The 22689-nt window shown below is 42.6% G+C and overlaps 1 protein-coding gene and 1 long non-coding RNA gene across 2 annotated transcripts in view; one reads left to right on the top strand and one right to left on the bottom strand.

Annotated features, from left to right (window-relative positions):
- Positions 1–22689, bottom strand: part of LOC126986950 (uncharacterized) — a 106870-nt gene that overhangs the window by 13896 nt on the left and 70285 nt on the right. The gene's annotated exons all lie outside the window — the stretch shown is intronic.
- The window catches only part of LOC126986949 (orcokinin peptides type A-like), a 31419-nt gene that overhangs the window by 6701 nt on the left and 2029 nt on the right, over positions 1–22689 (top strand). The window contains exon 2 of the mRNA XM_050843489.1: positions 16299–16347. Coding sequence (XP_050699446.1) covers positions 16299–16347 — 49 coding nt within the window. The remainder of the gene's footprint in view (positions 1–16298; positions 16348–22689) is intronic.

Genomic DNA, 22689 nt, shown 5'->3' with positions numbered 1-22689 from the left:
GTGTGTGTGTGTTTCCATCATGTCAGTGTTTGATGAGGTTATTGAGTGGCTTCGAAACACGGATGCATTGTAATATCAGAGAGACAGGATGGAAAGAAATAAAAGGAAATTAATATATAGGACGCGTGACCTATCGACTAAAAAAAAAAAGAAAGACAATAAAATCTAGCATTGATCGCATTTGTGTCTCTGTCCAAATAAATTCATAGGATTCACTCCCTTTTTTTTTCTCTAACAACTTTTTTCCTTCTTTCTTTTTAAACCGAAACAACGTAGACGAAGTTTAAAACGCTGAGAATAGTTTTGCAGATAAAGTTTCCGATTCAGTTAAGTACACACACACACACACACACACACACACACACACACACACACACACACACACACACACGTACACACCTGAGCTGGTCCTGCCCAGGTGCAATTAAGCTTAGGGAGTTCACCTGGAGTTTGCTGAGAAAGGTGAGGCGCTTCCATCTAACACACACACTGACGGGGATAAAAACAGGTATACTTTGTTTATCTGCTGAGGAGGAAGCGGAGAAGTGGTCGCAAGTTTAGATTTGAATGAAGAGAGTTTGGAGTTGAAATTCGAGGAGGTGGCGACGGAGCAGAGGGAGGCAGAGGATATGGAGAAGTTAGGGGAAGAGAAGGAGGAGAAGGGTGGTAAAATTAGCGAAGAAAAGGGATAGAAGAGGAGAAGAGAGTAAGAGAGACAGTACAGAGAGGTGTAAAGATGAAAATTGGGAAGAGAAGAATTATATTGTGGAACAGTTGTAGGATATGAACGATCAATCGGAAAGAAAGATTAGGATGAGTAAGAGAAATATGGGGAAGGAAAGGAGAAGATTATGGAAGGTATGTAGGCTAGAAAGAACCAGAGGAAATATAAAAGGAAGAAAAGGTCAGGGTTCAGGAGAGTAAGCATGAATGATAGATGGCTGAGGAGTAAGAAAAATGATAGCAAACCTTGGTAAAGAAAAATAAGGAAGAGGAAAATAAACAGAAGTGCGGAAGAGAGAACACTTATACTTAAGCAGAAGAAAATAAATAAGGGAAGAGGAAGAGGAGGACGAAGACGACGAAAAAAAAGAGGGAACACTAATTGAAATGTTGCAAGCAGATAGCGAAGTTTCCGAGACTTTAAGAAACGAATTTGTCTGGGAAGTCCATCAGAGTTTTGGGGGACCGTACGCGAAAAGAGAAAGACACAAAGACTCACAGTTATAAGGAGGGAACAGGAGCACAACAGCACCAACAAATATATATGATCTGATTCAGGGAAATAATCAAGTTCTTCGGCAAGGAAAGTCATGAACGTAACCAGGAAATAACATGACAAGACGCAATTATGAGGGAGATATAAGAACACAGCAGCAATTAACAAGACACTTTCAAGGATATATTCTGTTCTTGTCAGGCAAAGGAGAGGAGAAGACAAAGGAATGAGATAGTAAGGAAGGGACGTGACTAGTTAAATGCGGGTCGTGAATACCGTAGATTTATTCATGCGGTTTTTTTTATGGCCTCGTCGATGGTTCCAGGCGCACTTCCTTTACCTTTTATTGCTGCTAGAATTCCACTTTTACATTAACACACACACACACACACACACACACACACACACACACACACACACACACACACACCTAAGAATAGAAAAAAAAACATATACTGTACCTTATCCACATCAAGAAACACCTGACGTTTCTTATTATGACCTGTCTACAACGGAAACACATACACACACACACACACACACACACACACACACACACACACACACACACACACACACGGTCAGATATTCAAATACGAACTCTATGGGAAAACTATCGGCTGCTCAGTTTGCCTATAACACCCTTACCGTCATTCTTTTGTTTGACTTCCTCTCCTCCCTTCTCGCGACACTGGGACAACATTGATCGTAAAAGAGTCGTAAGAGTCAAGCTAGAAGGACATACGGCACGGAACACGTCCTCTGCCCTTTTTCCCTTTACCTCTCTCGACACTGAGACACACAGATCATGAAAGGGTAATAGGAGGAGAAGGGAAGAAGAAAGACAGAGAACAGGGAACGACTCATCAGTTCTTTCTTCCTTCCCTTCTGGACACTGAAACACACAGATCATGAAAGGGTAATAGGAGGACAAGTAGAAGAAAGACAGGACAGGAAACACACAAATCATGAAAGGGAAATAGGAGAAAAAGTGAAGAAGAAAGACAGTGGACAGGGAACGACTCATCAGCTCCTTCCTTCCCTTCTCTCGACACTGAAACACAGATCAATAAAGAGTAGGAGTATAAGTAGAGGCAGAAACAGACAGACCTAGAAAGACCTACTCTGTTCTTTCCCCCTTAAAGTCCCTCGGCACTCAAACACATATGCCACACTCACCGGAGCCAGAGAAGGACAGAACCCTGAACTCCTGAGCCCTTCGTTCCTTCCTGCCTTTACTTTTCTCGACTCTGAAGCATGAAAACCGTGAAGGAGTGAAAGACGAAGTGGGGAAATGACAGAGGCCTTGTGACACGTTCTCTGCCCTTTTCCCTTCATTTCTCTTGACTGTAAAACGTGGAGGTCGTAGGAGTGGAAGACGAAATGGGGAAATGACAGAGGCTTTGTGACACATTCTCTGCCCTTTTCCCTTCGCTTCTTGGACTGTAAAACGTGGAAAATCAGGAGTGTAAGACGTAATAGGGGAATGACGGTGGGCTTGGAACACCTCTGCACTTTTTCACTTCGCTTCTCTTGACTATAAAATGTGGAGGTCGTAGGATTGTATGACGAAACAGGGGAATGACGGTGGGCTTGGAACAACTCCTCTGCGCCTTCTCTATTCACTTTCCTCGATTGTGGAATATGGACATAGTAAAAGAGTGAGAGGCGAAGAACAAAAACATAAGGATAGGAACACTTTCTCTGAACTTCTTTTCACTTACGTTGATTGTAAAAGGCGGAAAGAGAAAAAAAAGTAAGAGACGAAGTAACGAAAGAACAGAGAGAAGGCTTATAGCACCTCCCATGCCCTTTCTCTCCCTACTTTTATAAATTCTAAAACGTGAAAACTGTGAAAGAAAGACGAAGACGAAGCATGAAAAGGAGAAAAGGCTTATAACACACCTCCTATGCCCTTTCTTTCCAAAAACGTCTATATATTCTAAAACGTGGAAACGGTAAAAGAAAGACAGACGAAGTAGTTGGGAAAGGATGGAAGGATTTTAACACACCTCCTATGCCCTTTCTTTCCAAAACTTCTATATATTCTAAAACGTGGAAACAGTAGAAGATGGACAGACGAATTCTAGTAAAGACGGAAGGGTAAGAACACCTCCTCTACCCCTTATCCAACGCGACTTTTACAGCGCTGCGTGTATACAAGAAAAAAATATCCAATGCCACAACAGCGCTCTGATTAATGCTTTGTTTTGAGACTCACTTTTTTCTTTGGCGATGAAGGAATGAGCGGAAGGAATAATGAGGGTGAATTTGTATTTTCTAGGAAGTAATTTTTTGTGCTATTTCTGTTGCAGGGTAAAAGTGGAGTTACAAATGAGAAGTATATTAGTTCCGGGTTGTACTGTTCTGCCCGTTAGTCTGTCTGTGTTTTCTGTTTGTCTCTCTGTCTGTCGGTTATATTTACTCTTAATAAAAAGAAGAAAAAGAGGAAGAACAAGAGCAAGAACAAAAAGAACAAGAACAAAAAAGAACTAGAATAAGGAGAACAAGAAGACAAGAGGAAGAAGAGGAAGAGGAAGAGGAGGAAATTGCCGTCCCCTCCCACCCCCCCACCACCGCCCCCCTTCCTTAGTCCCCCTCTTAATAGCCGCTTCAAGGCCGGCTAACACAAACAACCTCATGATTCAGATACACACACACACACACACACACACACACACACACACACACACACACACACACACACATACAGAACACACATATCAAGTAACTTCTGGAAACTACGTGCATACAAATGTTCGTTAATATTCACATGTACACACAGACTAGAAACACACACACACACACACACACACACACACACACACACACACACACACACACACACACACATTGACAACACAAATAGTTTAAGTGTTTTCATTCCCTGCTGAGACGGGAAGAAGAGGAGGTGGAGAGGCGTAGAGAGGGAGGAGAGGAGGAAGAGGAGGAATTGGAGGGAAGAAAAAGAAGGGGCAAAGAGCAAACTGAGGCGCAGGAGAAAAAAAAAGAAGAGAAAACACCCCTGAAAAAACATAATGAGAGAGAGAGAGAGAGAGAGAGAGAGAGAGAGAGAGAGAGAGAGAGAGAGAGAGAGAGAGAGAGAGAATGACAATACAGTCCTTAACGTAGAGTTTGAGAGGAAGAGTAAATGGAGGAAGAAAAGATGATCTAGTGAAGAGGAGGAAAAAACGAGAGGAGGAGGAGGAGGAGGAGGAAGAGAAGGATAAGGAGGAAGAACTGGAGAGATGGAGAGAACACAAATGAGAGAGAGAGAGAGAGAGAGAGAGAGAGAGAGAGAGAGAGAGAGAGAGAGAGAGAGAGAGAGAGAGAGAGAGAGAGAGAGAGAGAGAGAGAGAGAGAGAGAGAGAGAGAGAGAGAGAGAGAGAGAGAGAGAGAGAGAGAGAGAGAGAGAGAGAGAGAGAGAGAGAGAGAGAGAGTCATCCAGTATAGGTGAAGTGAGCAAGGAGTAAAAAGAGTAAGAGGAGGAGGAGGAGGAGCAATTGGAGGAGGCAGAAGGTAAGTAAGAGAGGAGGCAAAAGAGGAGGAGGAGGAGGAGGAGGAGGAGGATATCGGGAAAGAGCAGAGATAAGTGGAGGGAAGGAGGAGGAAGAGGAGGAGGAGGAACGGAGGGAGAGTAGATAAACAGGTAGGGAGGGAGGGAGGGGAGGTAGAGGAGAGGAAAAACATGTATATAACAGTGGAGGGAAGGGAGAGAAGAGAAGGAGGAAAGGTAGGGAGAGAAGGGAACTAAGATAACGATAGGGAAAGACAGACAAGGCAGGAAGTGAAGAAGGAATAAGAGGAAAAATAAAAACAGAAAAGGAGATAAGAAAGAATGAACACAGGAAAGGAAATTAGGAGGAGGAGGAGGAAGTGAGGAAAAAAAAAAGAATGCAAGAAAGGAGGAGAGAAGAGAGGAGCGTGAGAGAAAAAAAGAGTAAAATATATGAATAAAGAAAATAAGGGAGAGAGGAATGAAAAAAAAAGAGAACCGCCGAAAAAGTGTAGGAAACAGGGGAGGGAATATCATAGTGGTGTGTGAGGTAATGTTAGGTTGTGTTCCTGATGAGGTAGAATATTAAACAGAAGCCTCGTTCAGATATACGGGAGGAGGGTAATGGAAGAGGCGTATTGAGGGAGGGAGGGAGGTATAACAGGAGAGTTTGAAGGCTATGAAAGAACAGAGGGAAGGAGGGAGGGAAAAAGAGGGAGATAAAGAAGGAGAGAGGGAAAGAGAGAACGAAATGATGAAAAGCAAGGAAACTGACAAATCTCTCTCTCAGCTAACAAATTTCATCCTGGCCTTTTTTCTTCTTCCTGAGAGCTCTTTGTCTTCCTTCTTTGTCTTCCTTGTTCTTCTCCCTCTTTCTTTTCTTCTTTCCTCAGTGCAAATTAATCCCACACTTCGTTATTTCCTTCTTTCAGAAAACACTCGGGCAGCGCTGGACTAATCTCGCCCTTTTTGTATTGCCATGTTACGTTTTCTTTGCATCGTTGTCTTCCCGTTTTCTTCACATTCTTATTTTTTTTTTGGGGGGGGACGCAAGAACGAGGAAGGTGAATGCATTGAACTACTTTTATATCCGTTTTCTTTTTGGGGTTATTTTTCAGTGTGTGTGTGTGTGTGTGTGTGTGTGTGTGTGTGTGTGTGTGTGTGTGTGTGTGTGTTATTGGGTTTCCTTCTCATTTCGCTCTGGTTTGGTTTTTCGATGAGGTTGTTGTTGTTGTTTTTTATTTGTGTGTGTGTTTTCGTTTGTTTATTTCTTTGTTTGTCTTATACGGTCTTATTGGTTTCTTTTTTTTTTATCGGAATTCTGTATTTTTTTCCCCTTCTCTCTTCTCTCATTTCGAATTTCTTTACTTCGTTTTGACATTCATCTCCCTTCGTAATAATTCTTCTGCTGCTAATATTACGTTCACTACCACTACTACTACTACTACTACTACTGCTACTAACGCCATGACAGTCTCCTTACTTTGGTCTCTATTTTTGTGTGTCTGTCTATCTGTCTCTCGAAATATTAACTACGAAACTTAGATTAAAAATTTGTCATTCAGCTTCTGGGGAGGAAGAGGAGTAGGAGGAGGAGAGAGAGAGAGGGAGAAGGGAAGGAAGAAAGGGAAGAAGGAGAGGAAAGAGGATAGGAGGAAGGAGAAGAGGAAGAGGAGGAGGAGAAAGAAGAGAACCCAAGGCAAGGAAGAAAGAAGAAAGGAAGGAAAGGAGGGAAAAAGAAGAGGAGGATGAGAAAGGAGAGACAGAGGAGAGGAAGGAAAAAAGGAAGGAGGATAGGATGAAGAAGAGAAGATGAGGAGGAGAAAGAAGAAAGACCAAGGAAAGGAAGAAGGAAAAAAGGAAGGAAAGGAAGGAGAGGAATAAAGTCACAAGAAAGAGAAATATTGAAGGAGGCAAAAAGAGGATGAAAAAAAGTGTTTACAAGAGAGAGAGAGAGAGAGAGAGAGAGAGAGAGAGAGAGAGAGAGAGAGAGAGAGAGAGAGTTAAACAGACAGACCAACAGACAGGAGCAGGCGAGAGGGCACAGCGTGAGAGTGGGTGGAGGGGAGAGAGAGGGAAAGGAGGAAGAAATTATGGAAGCGGGGGCGAGGAAGGGAAGGAAAGGGGAGGTGAGGGGAGAAAGGGGGGGAGGGAGAAGAGGGGAAACGAGGGGAGGCGAGACAGACAAGTTCACAATAGAAACCAATATGATTCCTACTTCCCCTTAAATTGAACCTTCGAGAGAGAGAGAGAGAGAGAGAGAGAGAGAGAGAGAGAGAGAGAGAGAGAGATAGTAGAATTATGCCATCGACTCACATAAGAAAATAATTTACTTGATTAAATATTAGCAAACCGTTTCTTAATGCCGGACCGTTGACTCTACAAATTAGTATTACGCTCTCTCTCTCTCTCTCTCTCTCTCTCTCAGGTGAGGTAACGATTTTAGCTTCAAGCCATGATAGTAATAACGACGAGAGAGTAGACGTGGTAATGGTGGTGTTGGTGGTGGTGGTGGTGGTGGTGGTGGTGGTGGTGGTGATGGTGGTGGTGGTGGTGGTGGTGGTGGTAACGCGTCGAGATGGAACGTAACTAGTTAAACTAAACAATATTACCCTCAGAAGAAACGAGAGAGAGAGAGAGAGAGAGAGAGAGAGAGAGAGAGAGAGAGAGAGAGAGAGAGAGAGAGAGAGAGAGAGAGAGAGAGAAGGATTGGAGGAAAAAAAAAGAGAGAGAGCGTCATGAAGATAATGTGAGGCAGATGTTTATCTCTTCTGACGGAGCAAAGCACAAGAACACACACACACACACACACACACACACACACACACACACACACACACACACACACACACACACACACAGACGCTTAGGTATGCAATATATTTCTTGGTATCTTTTTTTTTTTACCTGCCGTCACGCAAATTCCGGCAGGTAGTTAAGCTGATTTGGGCAGGTGAGGGGAGGAGGGAGGGAGAGAGGAAGAGGAGGAGGAGGGGGAGGAAGGGAGGAAGAAAATTTTGGAAAGAAGAATCACCCGAGGCTCTTTAATTTCCAAGTTCATTTTTTTGGTGATGTGAAAAATTTATGTTGAAATACTTGGCTGAATTAACCACACCCATGCATATGTAAGTGGCGAGAGAGAGAGAGAGAGAGAGAGAGAGAGAGAGAGAGAGAGAGAGAGAGAGAGAGAGAGAGAATGAGGTTAATGATATTCAAAGTTAATTACTGAATACTTAGAGACCCGGTAACTTCCCTACTACTACTACTACTACCACTACTACTACTACTACTACTACTGCTACTACTAAAACAAAAGAACACATACATTGCAACTACAGATCAGATAAGTTTCACGTTAAAACAAGATAGAGAGATTAGATAGATAGACATAAATAGATAAAAGATAGAGAGAGAGAGAGAGAAAAGGATAGAAAAACAGGAGTGGGTCCGAACAAAAAAATAATAGCTTAAAGAGAATAATAAAGAACAACAACTCGAGCAAAATAAGAAAGAAATACTTGAAAAAAATAAACAAACTAGGCAAATAACAGAAGAACGCCACCTTGCCACTCTCACCTGTCCCTTCCCGGCAATTACTCTTCACTTATGCACGCTAATTACAAGGGGAGCACCTGGAAACACTGCTCAAGGTATTACTCACCGGTACAACACACTTTCTCCCTTCTTACACGTACTGAGACACATGGAAATTGTATACCGTAGTCACCCTTTATTTTTTCGGTCTTTCAACCCTATAACCCGTTTTCTTTGGCACGTCCCATTTTTTTCTAGTCACCTGAGAGCACTGTTAGAGGTATAATTCTCCTTTACAAGATATTTATTTTTTACCATGTAGTGACTGATGTGAATATTGGTATAGTCTCCCTAATTTTTCAGTCGCCCAACCCCGTAATCCATTTTCTTTAGCACCTATCTTTTTATATTGTTACCTGAACGCCCTAGCAAAGGTATGAGTCTCTTTCATAACACACCACTAATTTCGTTACCATATATATTGCCTTATGTAAATAGCTGTGTAGTCTTCCTCCTTTTCCCTTCTCTCAATCTTGTAATTCATTTCCTTTGGCACTCCACAATGTTCTCTTGTCAGTAGTAAAGTGTAGTTCCTCTCTGAGCCCCGGAACCCATTTTCTCTGGTCACCTACATAAACTACCCAAGATATGATCCACTTTCAAACATATCCCTTATATTCTTGCAAGAGGAACTTATGGCAGTAGAACAGTGTAGTGTCCCTCTTTTTTGCGTTTCAACCCCGTAACCCATTTTCTCTGGTCACCAACATAAACTAACCAAGGTATGATCCACTTTCAAACATATCCCTTATATTCTTGCAAGAGAAACTTATGGCAGTAGAACAGTGTAGTGTCCCTCTTTTTCGCGTTTCAACCCCGTAACCCATTTTCTCTAGTCACCAACATAAACTAACCAAGGTATGATCCACCTTCTAACCTATCCCTTATATTCTTGCAAGACTACCTTATGCCAGTAATATAGTGCAGTGCCCCTCTTTTTCGCGTTTCAACCCCGTAACCCATTTTCTCTAGTCACCAACATAAACTAACCAAGGTATGATCCACCTTCTAACCTATCCCTTATATTCTTGCAAGACTACCTTATGCCAGTAATATAGTGCAGTGCCCCTCTTATTCGCGTTTCAACCTCGTAACCCATTTTCTCTAGTCACCAACACAAACTAGCCAAGGTATGATCCACCTTCTAACCTATCCCTTATATTCTTGCAAGACTACCTTATGCCAGTAATATAGTGCAGTGCCCGTCTTTTTCGCGTTTCAACCTCGTAACCCATTTTCTTTGGTAATTTAAAAACACTAACCGAGGAATGATCCACTTCATCAACGACACACACTAATTTCCCTGCGACGTACTGTAACTTCTTTTAAATTGAATACTGAAGTCTCTCTTTACCGCGACTCCTAACCCCGTAACCCATTTTCTCTTCCCCGGCCAAAGAAAATGCGAGTCACAGAAGGAACAGGAAGTAGAAATTTCTTTGCAACCATCTCTTTCACCTTCATTATTCACGGCTTCATCGACTTCGTGCCCTCATTTGCATCTCTTTCATTCTCTTTTTTCTTCTTTTATTCGCTAGTTATTTTTTTTCCTTTCATATGCAAGTTTATTATCTTGATGTCTTGTTTTATAGTGTGTTCGTAGTTATCACTTTTGTGTGTGTGTGTGTGTGTGTGTGTGTGTGTGTGTCGCAACAGGTGCGTGTCACTGATTACAGGTATGGAAATTAGTTTCTTGCAGCCACTTTCCTTTTTTTTTTACAACTATTTTCTATTACATTCTTACACACAAAAAATACGGACCAATAATATTCTAGAGTCTTGAGGTTTATAATTAGAAAATCACTTGCGAACTTACACAAAGACAACGCCTACACACACACACACACCTACACACACACACACACACACACACACACACACACACACACACACACACCTTGACAGACAGGCCCGACAGGTAAGGCAACATAAAAAAAGGCAGCCATTTGTTATTCTTCGATCGTCTGGTCTCTCCGTGTAGGGTGAAGACAGGCGGTAATTATTCTTCCTTCAGGTGATATGTGTGTGTGTGTGTGTGTGTGTGTGTGTGTGTGTGTGTGTGTGTGTGTGTGTGTGTGTGTGTGTGTGTGTGTGTGTGTGTGTGTGTGTGTGTGTTCAAGAGGGAAGGCAATCTTGTAAAACGTCAGATACAAAAAAAAATAGCCTCTCTAGACCAGTTACCTGTAATCTACCTGAGCCTCCTTCTCTCTCTCTCTCCATCTTTCTTTCTCGCCTCCCTCACCCGTTATCTCTATAGCATCCCTTACATAGTTTTTAATCTTCCTTGCAACCATCTCTCTCTCTCTCTCTCTCGCATCGCTGATTGGGAAGACCATTCAATCAAGACGCTTTCCAACCACCGTCTGACAGAACAACGCATCTGCCTGTCCGTCTGTCAGTAGAAACGCCCACACACCTGCTCCTCCCTCTCCCTCTCTCTCTCTCTCTCTCTCTCTCTCTCAGGTCTATACACGGATCTCATTCATACACGCGTGGAGGGGAAATGAATTTGCTGGCACGCGAGACTCAAAATTATACACCAGAGCGCCATGAATGGAAGGGGTCCAAGGGAGGGGCCGAGGTAAGAAGGGGTTGCTAGGACGGGGTAAGGGAAAGGGTCAAAACTTTTTCTCGAGCGCAGTATAAGCGACTCGTTAGCGCTTTCGATTAAACATAAAGCGAAGCAGAAACAGGGAGTAAGAGAGGGAGAGAATACGAGAAAGGTGGAGGAACAGCATGAAGGAATAACGAAAAATGGTCAGAAGGATTTGGGAGTTTTATGTAAATGTGAGACTCCGGAGAGAGATAGAAAAGGGAGAGAGAGAGAGAGAGAGGGTGTGAGTTTTTGGGTTTCTATTCAATTCGTGTTTATTTTTTCAGTTCAGTTTCTCTTTCTTTACAACGGGGTTACATTGCAGCGGAGGCGGAGGAATACATGATGGTCCCTCCTTTGTTGACAGGGGCTGCTCATACCTTGACATACAAACACACACGCACACACACACACACACACACACACACACACACACACACACACACACACACACACACACACACACACACACACACACACACCTTCCTCTCCCTCCCTCACTTTTTTTTGCTTCCTCTCAAAAAGAAGAAAAACCCCTCCCAGTGATAACATGCGGGATATGCAAAAGAAAAAGAAAATAGAAGAAAAAGGAAAAAAAGGGAGAAAGAAAAAGAATGTTGTAGCCTTTCATATTTTTTCCTCCTATGTTGTTTCTTTATTTTCTCTCTTTCTCTCTCTCTCTCTCGCTCTCGCTCTCTCTCTTTCTCTCTCGCTCTCTCTCATAATCTCAAAAAAGGTAAAGTAAGGGAAAAGAATAAGCAAACTTTCCTGTATATTTTTTTCTCTTTACACGGAAGAGAAAAAAAAAGGTGAAACGAGTGAGCAACTTTGATCGTAAGGAAAAAAGTAAATAAGAAAATGAGTTGCGACGAAAGTGAAAATGCGAGCGACGTGTGAAAATGATTATATTGAAAGGAAACACCTGCGACTGATGAGAGAGAGAGAGAGAGAGAGAGAGAGAGAGAGAGAGAGAGAGAGAGAGAGAGAGAGAGAGAGAGAGAGAGAGAGAGAGAGAAGGGTGATGAAGAGATTGTGATGAAGACGTCTCACCCCTTCTCTTCCTCTTCTTCCTCCTCTTCCTTCTTCTTCTTCCCCCTCTTCCTTCTCACTTTCCTTTCCTTACATTTCCACGCACAGTGTTATTTCCCTTTCCTCCTCCTCCTCCTTCTCCTTCTCCTCCTCCTTCTTCTTCTTCTACTTCTTCTATTTCTTCTGCTTCTTCTTCTTCTTCTTCATCTTCTCCTGCTCTCTCGGAATTAAAAGGAAAATTTAGGGAAAAAAGTTATAATAAAGAGTTTTAATATTTTTTTCGAGTCACCTGTTCTCCCCAACCTCACCTGGTCTGCTATTATTATTATTATTATTTTTATTGTTTTTTTTTTTTTTGTTGTTGTTGTTAGTATTGTCATCATCATCATAGTGCTCCTCCTCCTCCTCCTCCTCCTCCTCCTCCTCCTCTTCTTCATCTTCCTCCTCTTCCTATTCATCATCATCATAACATTCACAACTATCCTACTCTCTCTCTCTCTCTCCTGCCCCGCCTCTTTTCTAGATCATGAAAGAACTTTAATCAAATTATTCTCCTTCATGAAAAAAAAATATTGCTTGAAATGTCAAATGGGAGGACTATCTCTCTCTCTCTCTCTCTCTCTCTCTCTCTCTCTCCTAATTTCCTCACTCTCAGCCCACGTCTTGTTATTCTCTTCTTCATTTCCCAATTTACTTCCCTTTTCATATCATCTCTCTCTCTCTCTCTCTCTCTCAAGTTTTCTTATTAATAACTTTCTACTCCCTCATTAGATCCTGTAACTAGTTTATTGTGGCAACCAAAACAAGATAACCTCATTTTCCGGCGGTTAGTCTGTTGGTCATCCACGTGCACAGGTAACACAGGTAGAATAATTAACACTGAACACCTACCTGTCTTTTCCCAGCAAATTTTTAAAACATATTTTTTTCGAGGCTCAAAATGTGACCTCATCAAAATCACGACGTTCACGAATTTTGTCTTTTTTTGGTGAGTTTCTGATTTTTTTTACTCTCGGTCTTTTCGTTTTGTGTTATGCGAGTTTTAAAGTGTAATTCTCTATTCTTTTAAACGCGAGCGGATTTTGCTTTTTTCCTGGAATAATGGCAATGAAAAAAGATCCCGAGTTTTCACTTTGTAGTTTACGTTTCTGCTCAGTTTTGCGGGAATTTTAGTGTTGGTATTGTTATAACTTATTATCATTATTATTATTATTATTATTATTATTATTATTATTATTATTATTAGTCATTTAGTATCATAAGGTGTTTCATATTTTTTTATTAGTATTGCATAAAACCATTCGTAGTAAAACAAACAACGATCACGTGACTGTACAAACACACATACACACACATACACCCACACACATTCACACCCACACAAACACCCAAACACACGCAATAACACGTACCAGACAACCCCAAATGAACCCCCACAGACCCCAAATACACACACAAACACATATAGACACACTCAAACACACACACGCACACAAACACATATACTCCTACACACACAAACACACGTACTAGACAACCTCACCTCAACCCCCGCAACCCCCGCACCTTTCAACCCTACACACCTCAAATACACACACACAAACACATATAGACAAACATTCTCAAACACACACACGAACACACCTCCACCTCCACACACAACGACACGTACTAGACAATCCACATCAACCACCTTCACATTCCACCCCCCAGCATCCACACACACCACCCACGTAACCTGACACGCACGTAACAGCTGCATAATACAAATCCCGAGCTATTCTTATACACCCAAGAACACCCAATATCACAACTTATCCCAGAGCGGCGGAAAGGTAGGTGCGCCGTAAAAATACGTCTCTGGCTGCTATCGGGCGTGGCCATCGGGACGTCATCGGGGGAGAGAAGAGGGAGGAGAAGGTCAAGTTGTGGTTTTGAAGGGTGACTCTGAAATATTGAGGGGCACCGCTGAAGATCCCAAGGAACGGCTCCCATTGGTTGATACCGGCCAGAGCGAGGATAAACCAGTGTTCCTATTGGCCGGTTTCGTGTGACGCTTGCTGAATCAGATATCCCGTGACGTCAGGACCAAAACAGGAGTCGATTCTGAGGCCTTATCGATCCCCCATGGCATTTATCCGAACTTTTCTTTCTCTCCTTATTCTTCAGTGGATGATAAAAAAAGAGCGTGGGTTAGCTTGGACGAGAGAGAGAATGGAAGGGAGGAGATGGAAGGGAGATGAGAAAAAACACAGAGCAATCCCGTGATCCGGTGAACTTTAGTAAAACAGGGAAGAAAAACAATATCGAGGGAAAGGTTAAGATGGTGAAGAAGGAGAAGATTGAGGATAAACAGTCTAACGAAAGAAAGGACGATTGGTGAAGAGAAGAAAGAGGAGGAGAAGGAAGATTAGAGGACTGATGACAAGAGATAAAACACGCTAACGAAAAATAAAGATGAACGAAGATATGAGAGAGAGAGAGAGAGAGAGAGAGAGAGAGAGAGAGAGAGAGAGAGAGAGAGAGAGAGAGAGAGAGAGAGAGAGAGAGAGAGAGAGAGAGAGAGAATACATAACAATAACTTGATGAATATGTCGTTGAGAAATATGACATAACAGCAAAAGCGACAAAAGAGGGATTATATATGCGAGGTTGCGTGACACTCATCTGCAAACTTGAAAAAACAGAAAAATCGTAAACACAAAAGATTTAAAAGCGAGAATAAAAGTGTGACGGATTTGTTTGTCGGGAGAAAATTATTAGACACAGGTGAGGAAAGGACAGGTAACATTATTTACAACACACCAACACACACACACACACACACACACACACACACACACACACACACACACACACACACACACCATTTCGTCATAATAATGGTAAGCTCTCAGAGACCTTCCGCCCACATTAGAAAAGGAGGAGGAAGAGGAGGAGGAGGAGGAGGAGGAGGAGGAGGAGGAGAGGTCATAACAAACTTGAGGATAATGGGTTTTTTTTTCGGTTACTTCCATATTTATAAACAATCCTCTCCTCCTCCTCCTCCTCCTCTTCCTCCTCCTCCTCCTCCTCCTCCATTGTTAGCAAAAACGACGATAATGGAGCAAGGCTTTTTTCCTTGATGGTATTACATGTACCTACTTTTGTGGTGGTGGTGGTGGAGGTGGTGGTGAAGAAAGGGGCGGCTAATTTTACACGACAATGATAAAAACATATTTCCTCCCTTCCTTCCTTCAGCAAATGTACTTCACCTTTGGACACACACACACACACACACACACACACACACACACACACACACACACACACACACATACAACCCCCTCACCCATCCACACCCACACCCACGCACACACACTAATCCTTTTGACCCATCCACTCCGCCGCTTACTCATTCATCCACAAGAAGGTCCCGCAAGGGTGTATAGAGGTCACGAAAGAACAGTTAATTTACGCCAAGCAGATCCTTCCTCCACCCTCTACTTCCCTTCATTGCTTCCCTCCTTCCTTTCATCCTTCCCTTCCTTCCTCATTCTTCTCCACTTCCTCCTTTCCTCTCCTTCCTTCTCTCCATTCCTTCTCCCTTTTTGCCACATTCTTTTCCCTTCTCTTCCTCATTTTTCTCTCCCTCAGGACCGTTAATCTTCCTAACCTCCATTTTTTTTACAGCAAGGGAAGCAGCTGATGGGCAAAACAGATGAAGATAATAATAATAATGAGAAAAAAAGTCCGCTAATCACTCCCATTATAAACTTTCTCCTAAATTTCGACTAACAAACAGACTACCTAATTGTTTCATTCACTAATACATGCCCCCCCACACAGTTATTTACACATATTTCATCTTACGTTCATTATATCATACATCTAACCTCCACATCCATTAATCTGCCTAACCTCCACATCCATTAATCTGCCTAACCTCCATTTGAGAGCTACGAGTTCACTTTCCCCAAACAAGACTACCTGGCCTTACCTGCTCAATTCACTTACCTGTCCGCCCAGAGACTCACTAACATACCTACTTACTTATATCATCCCTAATTCATTGTCCAAAAACCCGTCTTACCTCTTACCAAAATAACGTCCACCACTCAAATTCCCCCAAACAAGATGACCTCACTTGACTGTCCCATTCACTTACTCCGCCCACTGACTAACTTACAAACACACCCACTTATAAATTAGCCCACTCACCCGCCCACCAGTATCACCATAATCCGCTGACCCACTTACCCTAGTCTGCACGTGTAAGCAGGGCCACTTAAGCTCACCTGCCCGGCTAAGCACCTGTAATGAGGCACACGTGTTGTGTTCACCTGTTTCTTTGTTCATGTCTAACGGAGGTGTTTTTCTACCCTCAGGACGCACCTTCCCAGCCCGCCAACCAGCCTGACACCGGCTACTCCTCAGGTGAGATAGATAGATAGATAGATGGATAGATAGGTACAGATAGATGCTTAGATTGATTGAGATAATGATAGAGACTGTGTGTGTGTGTGTGTGTGTGTGTGTGTGTGTGTGTGTGTGTGTGTGTGTGTGTGTGTGTATGGGATTATACATAGATAGAGAGGAAGATGGATAGATAGATAGATAGATGCTTAGATTGCTTGAGATAATGATAGAGACTGTGTGTGTGTGTGTGTGTGTGTGTGTGTGTGTGTGTGTGTGTGTGTGTGTGTGTATGGGATTATGTAATTAATTCAACGCGTGGGCAAATTCACTGTGTCTAAGTCAGTAAATCATTGTGTTTGTGAGTTCCTGTGTGTTGTGTGTGTGTGTGTGTGTGTGTGTGTGTGTGTGTGTGTGTGTGTGTATACGTAAGTGGCTACGAGTTTGGACGAGTAAATTTACACAGGAAAGTCGGATAGTTGTTGTTTTAGTAATTTGATGAACTGAAGCGAACTTGTCTTGCACGGAGTCGAGAGGACGTGCCAACTTACCTTCCGAAATTCACTATCAAATACGCATCCGGATCTAAACACATCGAACAACATCGCTTAAAATAACACAGAAGGTAAAACAAAAAATATTAAAACGACCTTAAAACCCCCCTCAAAAAAGAACGTACCAACTTACCTCCCGAAATTCACTATCAAATAGGCATCCGGATTTAGACACACCGAACAACTATGACGCACATTTTATAAAACAACACAGAAGGTAAAACAAAAAATATTAAAACGACCTCAACCCCCCCCCAAAAAAAAAGCGTACGGATTTACTTTACGAAATTCACAATCAAATACGCATCCGGATCTAGACGCACCGAACAACTATACACCACATCTTATAAAACAACGCAGAAGGTAAAACAAAAAATATTATTAAAACTTGATATCAAAATTTAACAAAACACGTTGATATCCCTTCCGAAATTCACAATCTTATAAGTATCTGAATCTAAACACAACGAACAACTACAAAACGTCTCTTAGAACAACACATAAAGTAAAACAAAAATGAAAACCTGGCATCACAACTCGACGAAAAACAAAGTTACATAAAAAGTTTAAAAAAAAAGCAATTATCTTAAAAGAACACACACACACAAAAATAAAAAAATAATGATCAAACTTGACATTATCACAACCTTTCGCTTCAAAAAAAAAAAGCATCATTCAATACACAACAAAGGAGAGAAAAAAAAAATAATGAGAGAATCAATTGAAATAAAAAAAAAAAAAACTAACACTTGACATTAACACAACAACCTTTCCCATAACAAAAAAATAGCTTAATCCACAACGAAAACAAAGAAAGAATAAAGAAAATTACCAAAACAAAGAAGAACCAAATCAAACATCCAATCACACTAATCATGGAAATCAGTCAGTCAGTCAGAGCAAAAAAACAACAACAAAGAAAGAAAGAAAGAAAGAAAATGGAAGGAGGGAAAAAATAGACAGATCCGGATTTAACCAACATACGAACGCACGCACTCCTTCCTGAAACAAGTGAAGGGCGATGTGAGGGCGGCCTCGATCCCCCTCCCATTCTCGCGAGTTTATGCCACTATGAATTTAAAGAACCGATATGCCAAGTGGAAGGTCAGAATGAGGTGTCAGGAGAGTGCTATTGATTGGTGTGTGTGTGTGTGTGTGTGTGTGTGTGTGTGTGTGTGTGTGTGTGTGTGTGTGTGTGTGTGTGTGTGTGTGTTCTTATCTGTTTGTTTTTCCTCTATCGTCGTATTTACAGGATGGAGCGGAGTTATCGCATGTTTGTGTGTGTGTGTTTGTGTGTGTGTGTGTGTGTGTGTGTGTGTGTGTGTGTGTGTGTGTGTGTGTGTGTGTGCGTTTTCCAAGACACGACTCCGATGTCAATTTCTTCTTCCCTCGATTACTTTTATGATAATGAGGATCAATATCGTCAACAGGATAATCTCTCTCTCTCTCTCTCTCTCTCTCTCTCTCTCTCTCTCTCTCTCTCTCTCGCTAATAACTGCCAGTCTCTCCCTCTCTCAATTTATCTTAAACTCTCAGATATTTACCGAACGAGAGAGAGAAGAGCAGAAGAGAGAAGAGAGAAAGCAGAAGAGAAACGCAGAAGAGAAAAGCAGAAGAGCGAAAAGCAGAAGAGAAAAGAAAAGCAGAAGAGAAAAGGAGAAGAGAAAGGCAGAAGAGAAAAGCAGAAGAGAAAAGGAGAAGAGAAAGGCAGAAGAGAAAAGGACAAGAGAAAGGCAGAAGAGAAAAGCAGAAGAGAAAAGCAGAAGAGAAAAGCAGAGAAGCCAAAAGCAGCGGACTTGATATTCCTGAACCTGCATACTTGTGATGAGATTAATATTACCCTGCGAGAGTAGAAGAGAGAGAGAGAGAGAGAGAAAGAGAGAGAGAGAGAGAGAGAGAGAGAGAGAGAGAGAGAGAGAGAGAGAGAGAGAGAGAGAGAGAGAGAGAGAGAGAGAATATGTGTAGGGGCTTGAGATGGAATGGGCAGTATATGGAAAGGAAAGGAGAGGAGAGGAAAGAGAAGGAAAAATGGGAGTAGGAAAGAAAAATATATACGAAAAGGAACTGAGAGAAAAAAGGAAAGGATAGGAAAAGTAAGGAAAGGAAAGAGACAGAGAGAAAAGAAATAAAAAGGGACAGGTAGGAAAGAAAAGGAAAGGTAAAGATAGAAAAAGGGAGAATATTAAAAGTATGATAAAAAAGGATAAAGAAATAACAAAGAAAAAATAATAATAATGTGACTAGATGAAAATAAATTAGGAGAAAGGGAAGAAGGAAATGAGATAAAGATAAGGGAAGGAAGGAAAGGAGGAGAAGAGGGGAGAGAGAGAGGGGAAGGATAGGAGTGGAGGAGGAGGAAGTGTGGGGGCAAGCCACTCCTCCACCTCCCCCACCCCAGGAACTTACACCAAACACAATATCCACCTTTCTCTTTTTTTCCCTCTTTTTTCCTCTTTTACCCTCCCTCTCATATCAGCCCGGACAGCCAAGAGGAGGAGGAACAGAAAAAAGAGAGGAAGAGGAGGAAAGGGAGATGGAAGATTAGGGGAAGGATGAGAGGGAGGAAGAGGGTGAGGATGAGGAAAAGAAAGGGATGGTAGAAAGGGAGGAAGGAATGAGAGGATGTGGGAAGGAGAGAGGATAGGTTAGAAGGAAGGAAGGAAGGAAGGAAATGAGAAAGGAAGGAAGGAAAGGCGGAGAGTATAGTGGAATGAATGAATGAGGAAATAAAGGAAGGAAAGAAAGGAGAAAGGAAAGAATATATAACAAAAAAAGAAAACAATAACATGAAAGGAAAGCGAAGGGAAAAAACAGACCCTCCCCAAAAAAAGGAAATCAGGTAAAAAGGAAAAGAATAAAAAAAGAGGAAGAAAACTTGGAAAGGAGGAGGAGGAGGAGGAGGAGGAGGAAGAAAGGAAGGATGGACGGGGTGAAGGAGTTAAAAGAAGGAGAAAAAAGATTAGTTGCGAAGTGTTGAAGGAGGAGGAGGAGGAGAAGGAGGAGGAGGAGGCTAGATTGCACCTCGGGGACAGTTCCAGCCTTCGGGGGTTCGTGTCTGGCCCTCCAATTTACCCCCCATCACCCCTGTGTTTGCTTTCCTCCCCCCTGCTGTACCTTGAGGCCCCTCCCCTCCCTCCCCTCCCCTTCCCCGAGCTTCCTTTCCCATCAGTTCTTCCCCTCACAACCCCTTCCTTTCTTCCCCTGGCTTGTTTTCCCCTCAATTCTTTCCTCTTACCTCACTTCCTTCCCTCCATCAAGTTTTCCCTTTTCTACTTTCTTCAGTTTTTTTCTCTCCCCCTTTTTCCCTTCCCTTTCCTCTCCATTCTTTCTTTCCCCTTGACTCTTCTCCCCTCCCTCAAGTTATCTTCTTTTTAATTACCCTTTTCAATTCTTTCTCCTCTCTCTTCCCTTGATAATTTCCCCTCTTCCTCCTGTATGTATAATTTTCCCCTTCACCGTTCTTTCCTCACCCCTTCTACAAGCTTCATATCTTCTCACTAATTTCCCCTCACAATCCCCACAAGCCTCCATTCCCCTCAGGTTCTTCCCCTCACCTCTCCCCCCATTTTTCCGTCCCTTCTCCCTCCTATTCAATCTCTTCCAACCTGTCTTTTTTTTCTCATTAAGTCTCCACCCCACTCTCCTCTTCTCCTTTCCTCAAGTTTCCTTTCCCCTCAGATTCATCCTTTCCCTCTCTGTTCCTTCCCTTCAACCATTTCATTTGCTTCGTTTCTCCTTAGTCTTTCCCTTTTCTCTCCTTTTCCTTCTCCTCTTCTCCCTTTCCTCCTTAATCTGTCTTCCTTCACTCCTCTTTCGTTTCCTCCTTCCTGTCCTATACAATCATTCTAATCTTCCTTTCTATCTTAAGTCTTTCTTCCTCCCTTTCCGTCCTTCTGTTGTTCTTTTCCCTCCCTTCTTCTCCCTCCTTGTCGATCTCCCTCTGACCTCCAATTGTGTTCTTCCGTATCTCCAATCTCTCTTTTCTCTTTCATTCTTCATCTCTTTCCTCCATCTTGTCTCCCTCCTCTCCTGCCCTCCTTCAGTTATCTCCGACTCTAATTTCCGTTCCTTTTCCCTCCTGCTCTCCTTACCTCGTCCCTTTTCTTCTTAATTCTTTCTCTCTTTCCTTCATCCTGTCCTCCATTTCTCTGCAACTCTTCTTTCCTCCAATCTTCCTTTTCTCTCCCTCCCTTCCTCGTCTTTTTTCTCCCTCTCCTTCCTTATCCAGTCCTCTCCTACATTTTTTCCGAGACCTTACTATCCTCCATTCTTCATTTTCCCTCCATCCCTCCCTCCCTCGTCCCTCCTAATCATCCCTCCCATCCCTCCTCTCCCTCCTAAGCCTTCTCTCCCTTCTTTCCTTCCCTTGTCTCCGTCCGGCCTTGTTTTTGTGCCTCGGCTTAAGGAGTTATTTTGGAAAGTTTTTTAAGGCTCAGTTTAATGCCTTCATTATCCACACACACACACACACACACACACACACACACACACACACACACACACACACACACACACACATGGAAGCACGCACTTTTAAGTAGTCGCAATGGAATATTTTAAGGAGGCTTTTTCCTTCCACTTTTTTCTCCTCCATTGAGTCTTCATTCATTCCCTTAATCCGCCTCGACTCAGCCACTTTTTATTCAGATTCTTTCCTCTTACTTCCTTTTCATTTGGTCTCTCCGTCGTCTGCGAGGTTAAACAGGCACACACACACACACACACACACACACACACACACACACACACACACACACACACACACACACACACACACACACTAAATACGCAGGAAGAACCAATTAAGACATCACACACTAAAGCGTTTTCATACAAATCTCTCTCTCTCTCTCTCGAAAAATGACCCTCTCACCAGCCAGACCCCGGGACACCACTCACACAATTGCTTATATCATGTTAGTAGTAGCAGAAGTAGTAGTAGTAGTAGTAATAGTAGTAGTAGTAGTAGTAGTAACCGCAACAATAACACGAGAATAAGAAGGAAAGAGAGAGTATGCTTAATGAGAGTAAGAGTCTCAGGAAGCTTTTAAGACGGCAGGAAGACGATCAAAGAGTGTTCGTCCTCTATGTAAATCTCATGTAAAACCGCCGCGTCCCACACAAACTTGGTAACACTGCGGCGATCAAAGAAAACGGAGCCTCCAGGAAAGGGCCGGGGAGACTAACCGAATTTACCGAGGATGCGGGAGAGGCGGAATTTTTAAAAGCACTGATCAAGGAAATCACTCCACCCATCGCTTGACTAGATTATGTGTGTGTGTGCGTGTGTGCGTGAGAGAGAGAGAGAGAGAGAGAGAGAGAGAGAGAGAGAGAGAGAGAGAGAGAGAGAGAGAGAGAGAGAGAGAGAGAGAGAGAGAGAGAGAGAGAGAGAGAGAGAGAGAGAGAGAGAGAGAGAGAGAGAGAGAGAGAGAGAGAGAGAGAGAGAGAGAGAGAGAGAGAGAGAGAGAGAGAGAGAGAGAGAGAGAGAGTTCAATATGCACCTCTAAATACATCAGCAAAAGTGGATTAAAAAAAAACCATGCTGATAACCTTTTACAAGCACAATATTTTCCATCTCCAACACTTCAGTAACAGGAATATCACCGAATTAATTGTAGCCATCACCTGTACTAACTTCTAACTTCTCTCCCCTTCACCCTGAACCCACTAACTTCGTCCCACCAAAGAGCTCTCTTCCATCTTCATATCTCTTCCCTTCCCTCCCTCTCCCGCGCCTGCCATGTTATCACGCCACTTCCCGCTACCTAACTGGGCAAACTTTAGAACGTTCCACGCCCACGATTCTCTC

This window comes from Eriocheir sinensis, chromosome 63 (genome assembly GCF_024679095.1).
Source record: "Eriocheir sinensis breed Jianghai 21 chromosome 63, ASM2467909v1, whole genome shotgun sequence".
NCBI classification, from domain to species: domain Eukaryota; kingdom Metazoa; phylum Arthropoda; class Malacostraca; order Decapoda; family Varunidae; genus Eriocheir; species Eriocheir sinensis.
The sequence above is the reverse complement of the archived record's forward strand: the minus strand, read 5'-3'. Positions and strand labels throughout refer to the sequence as shown.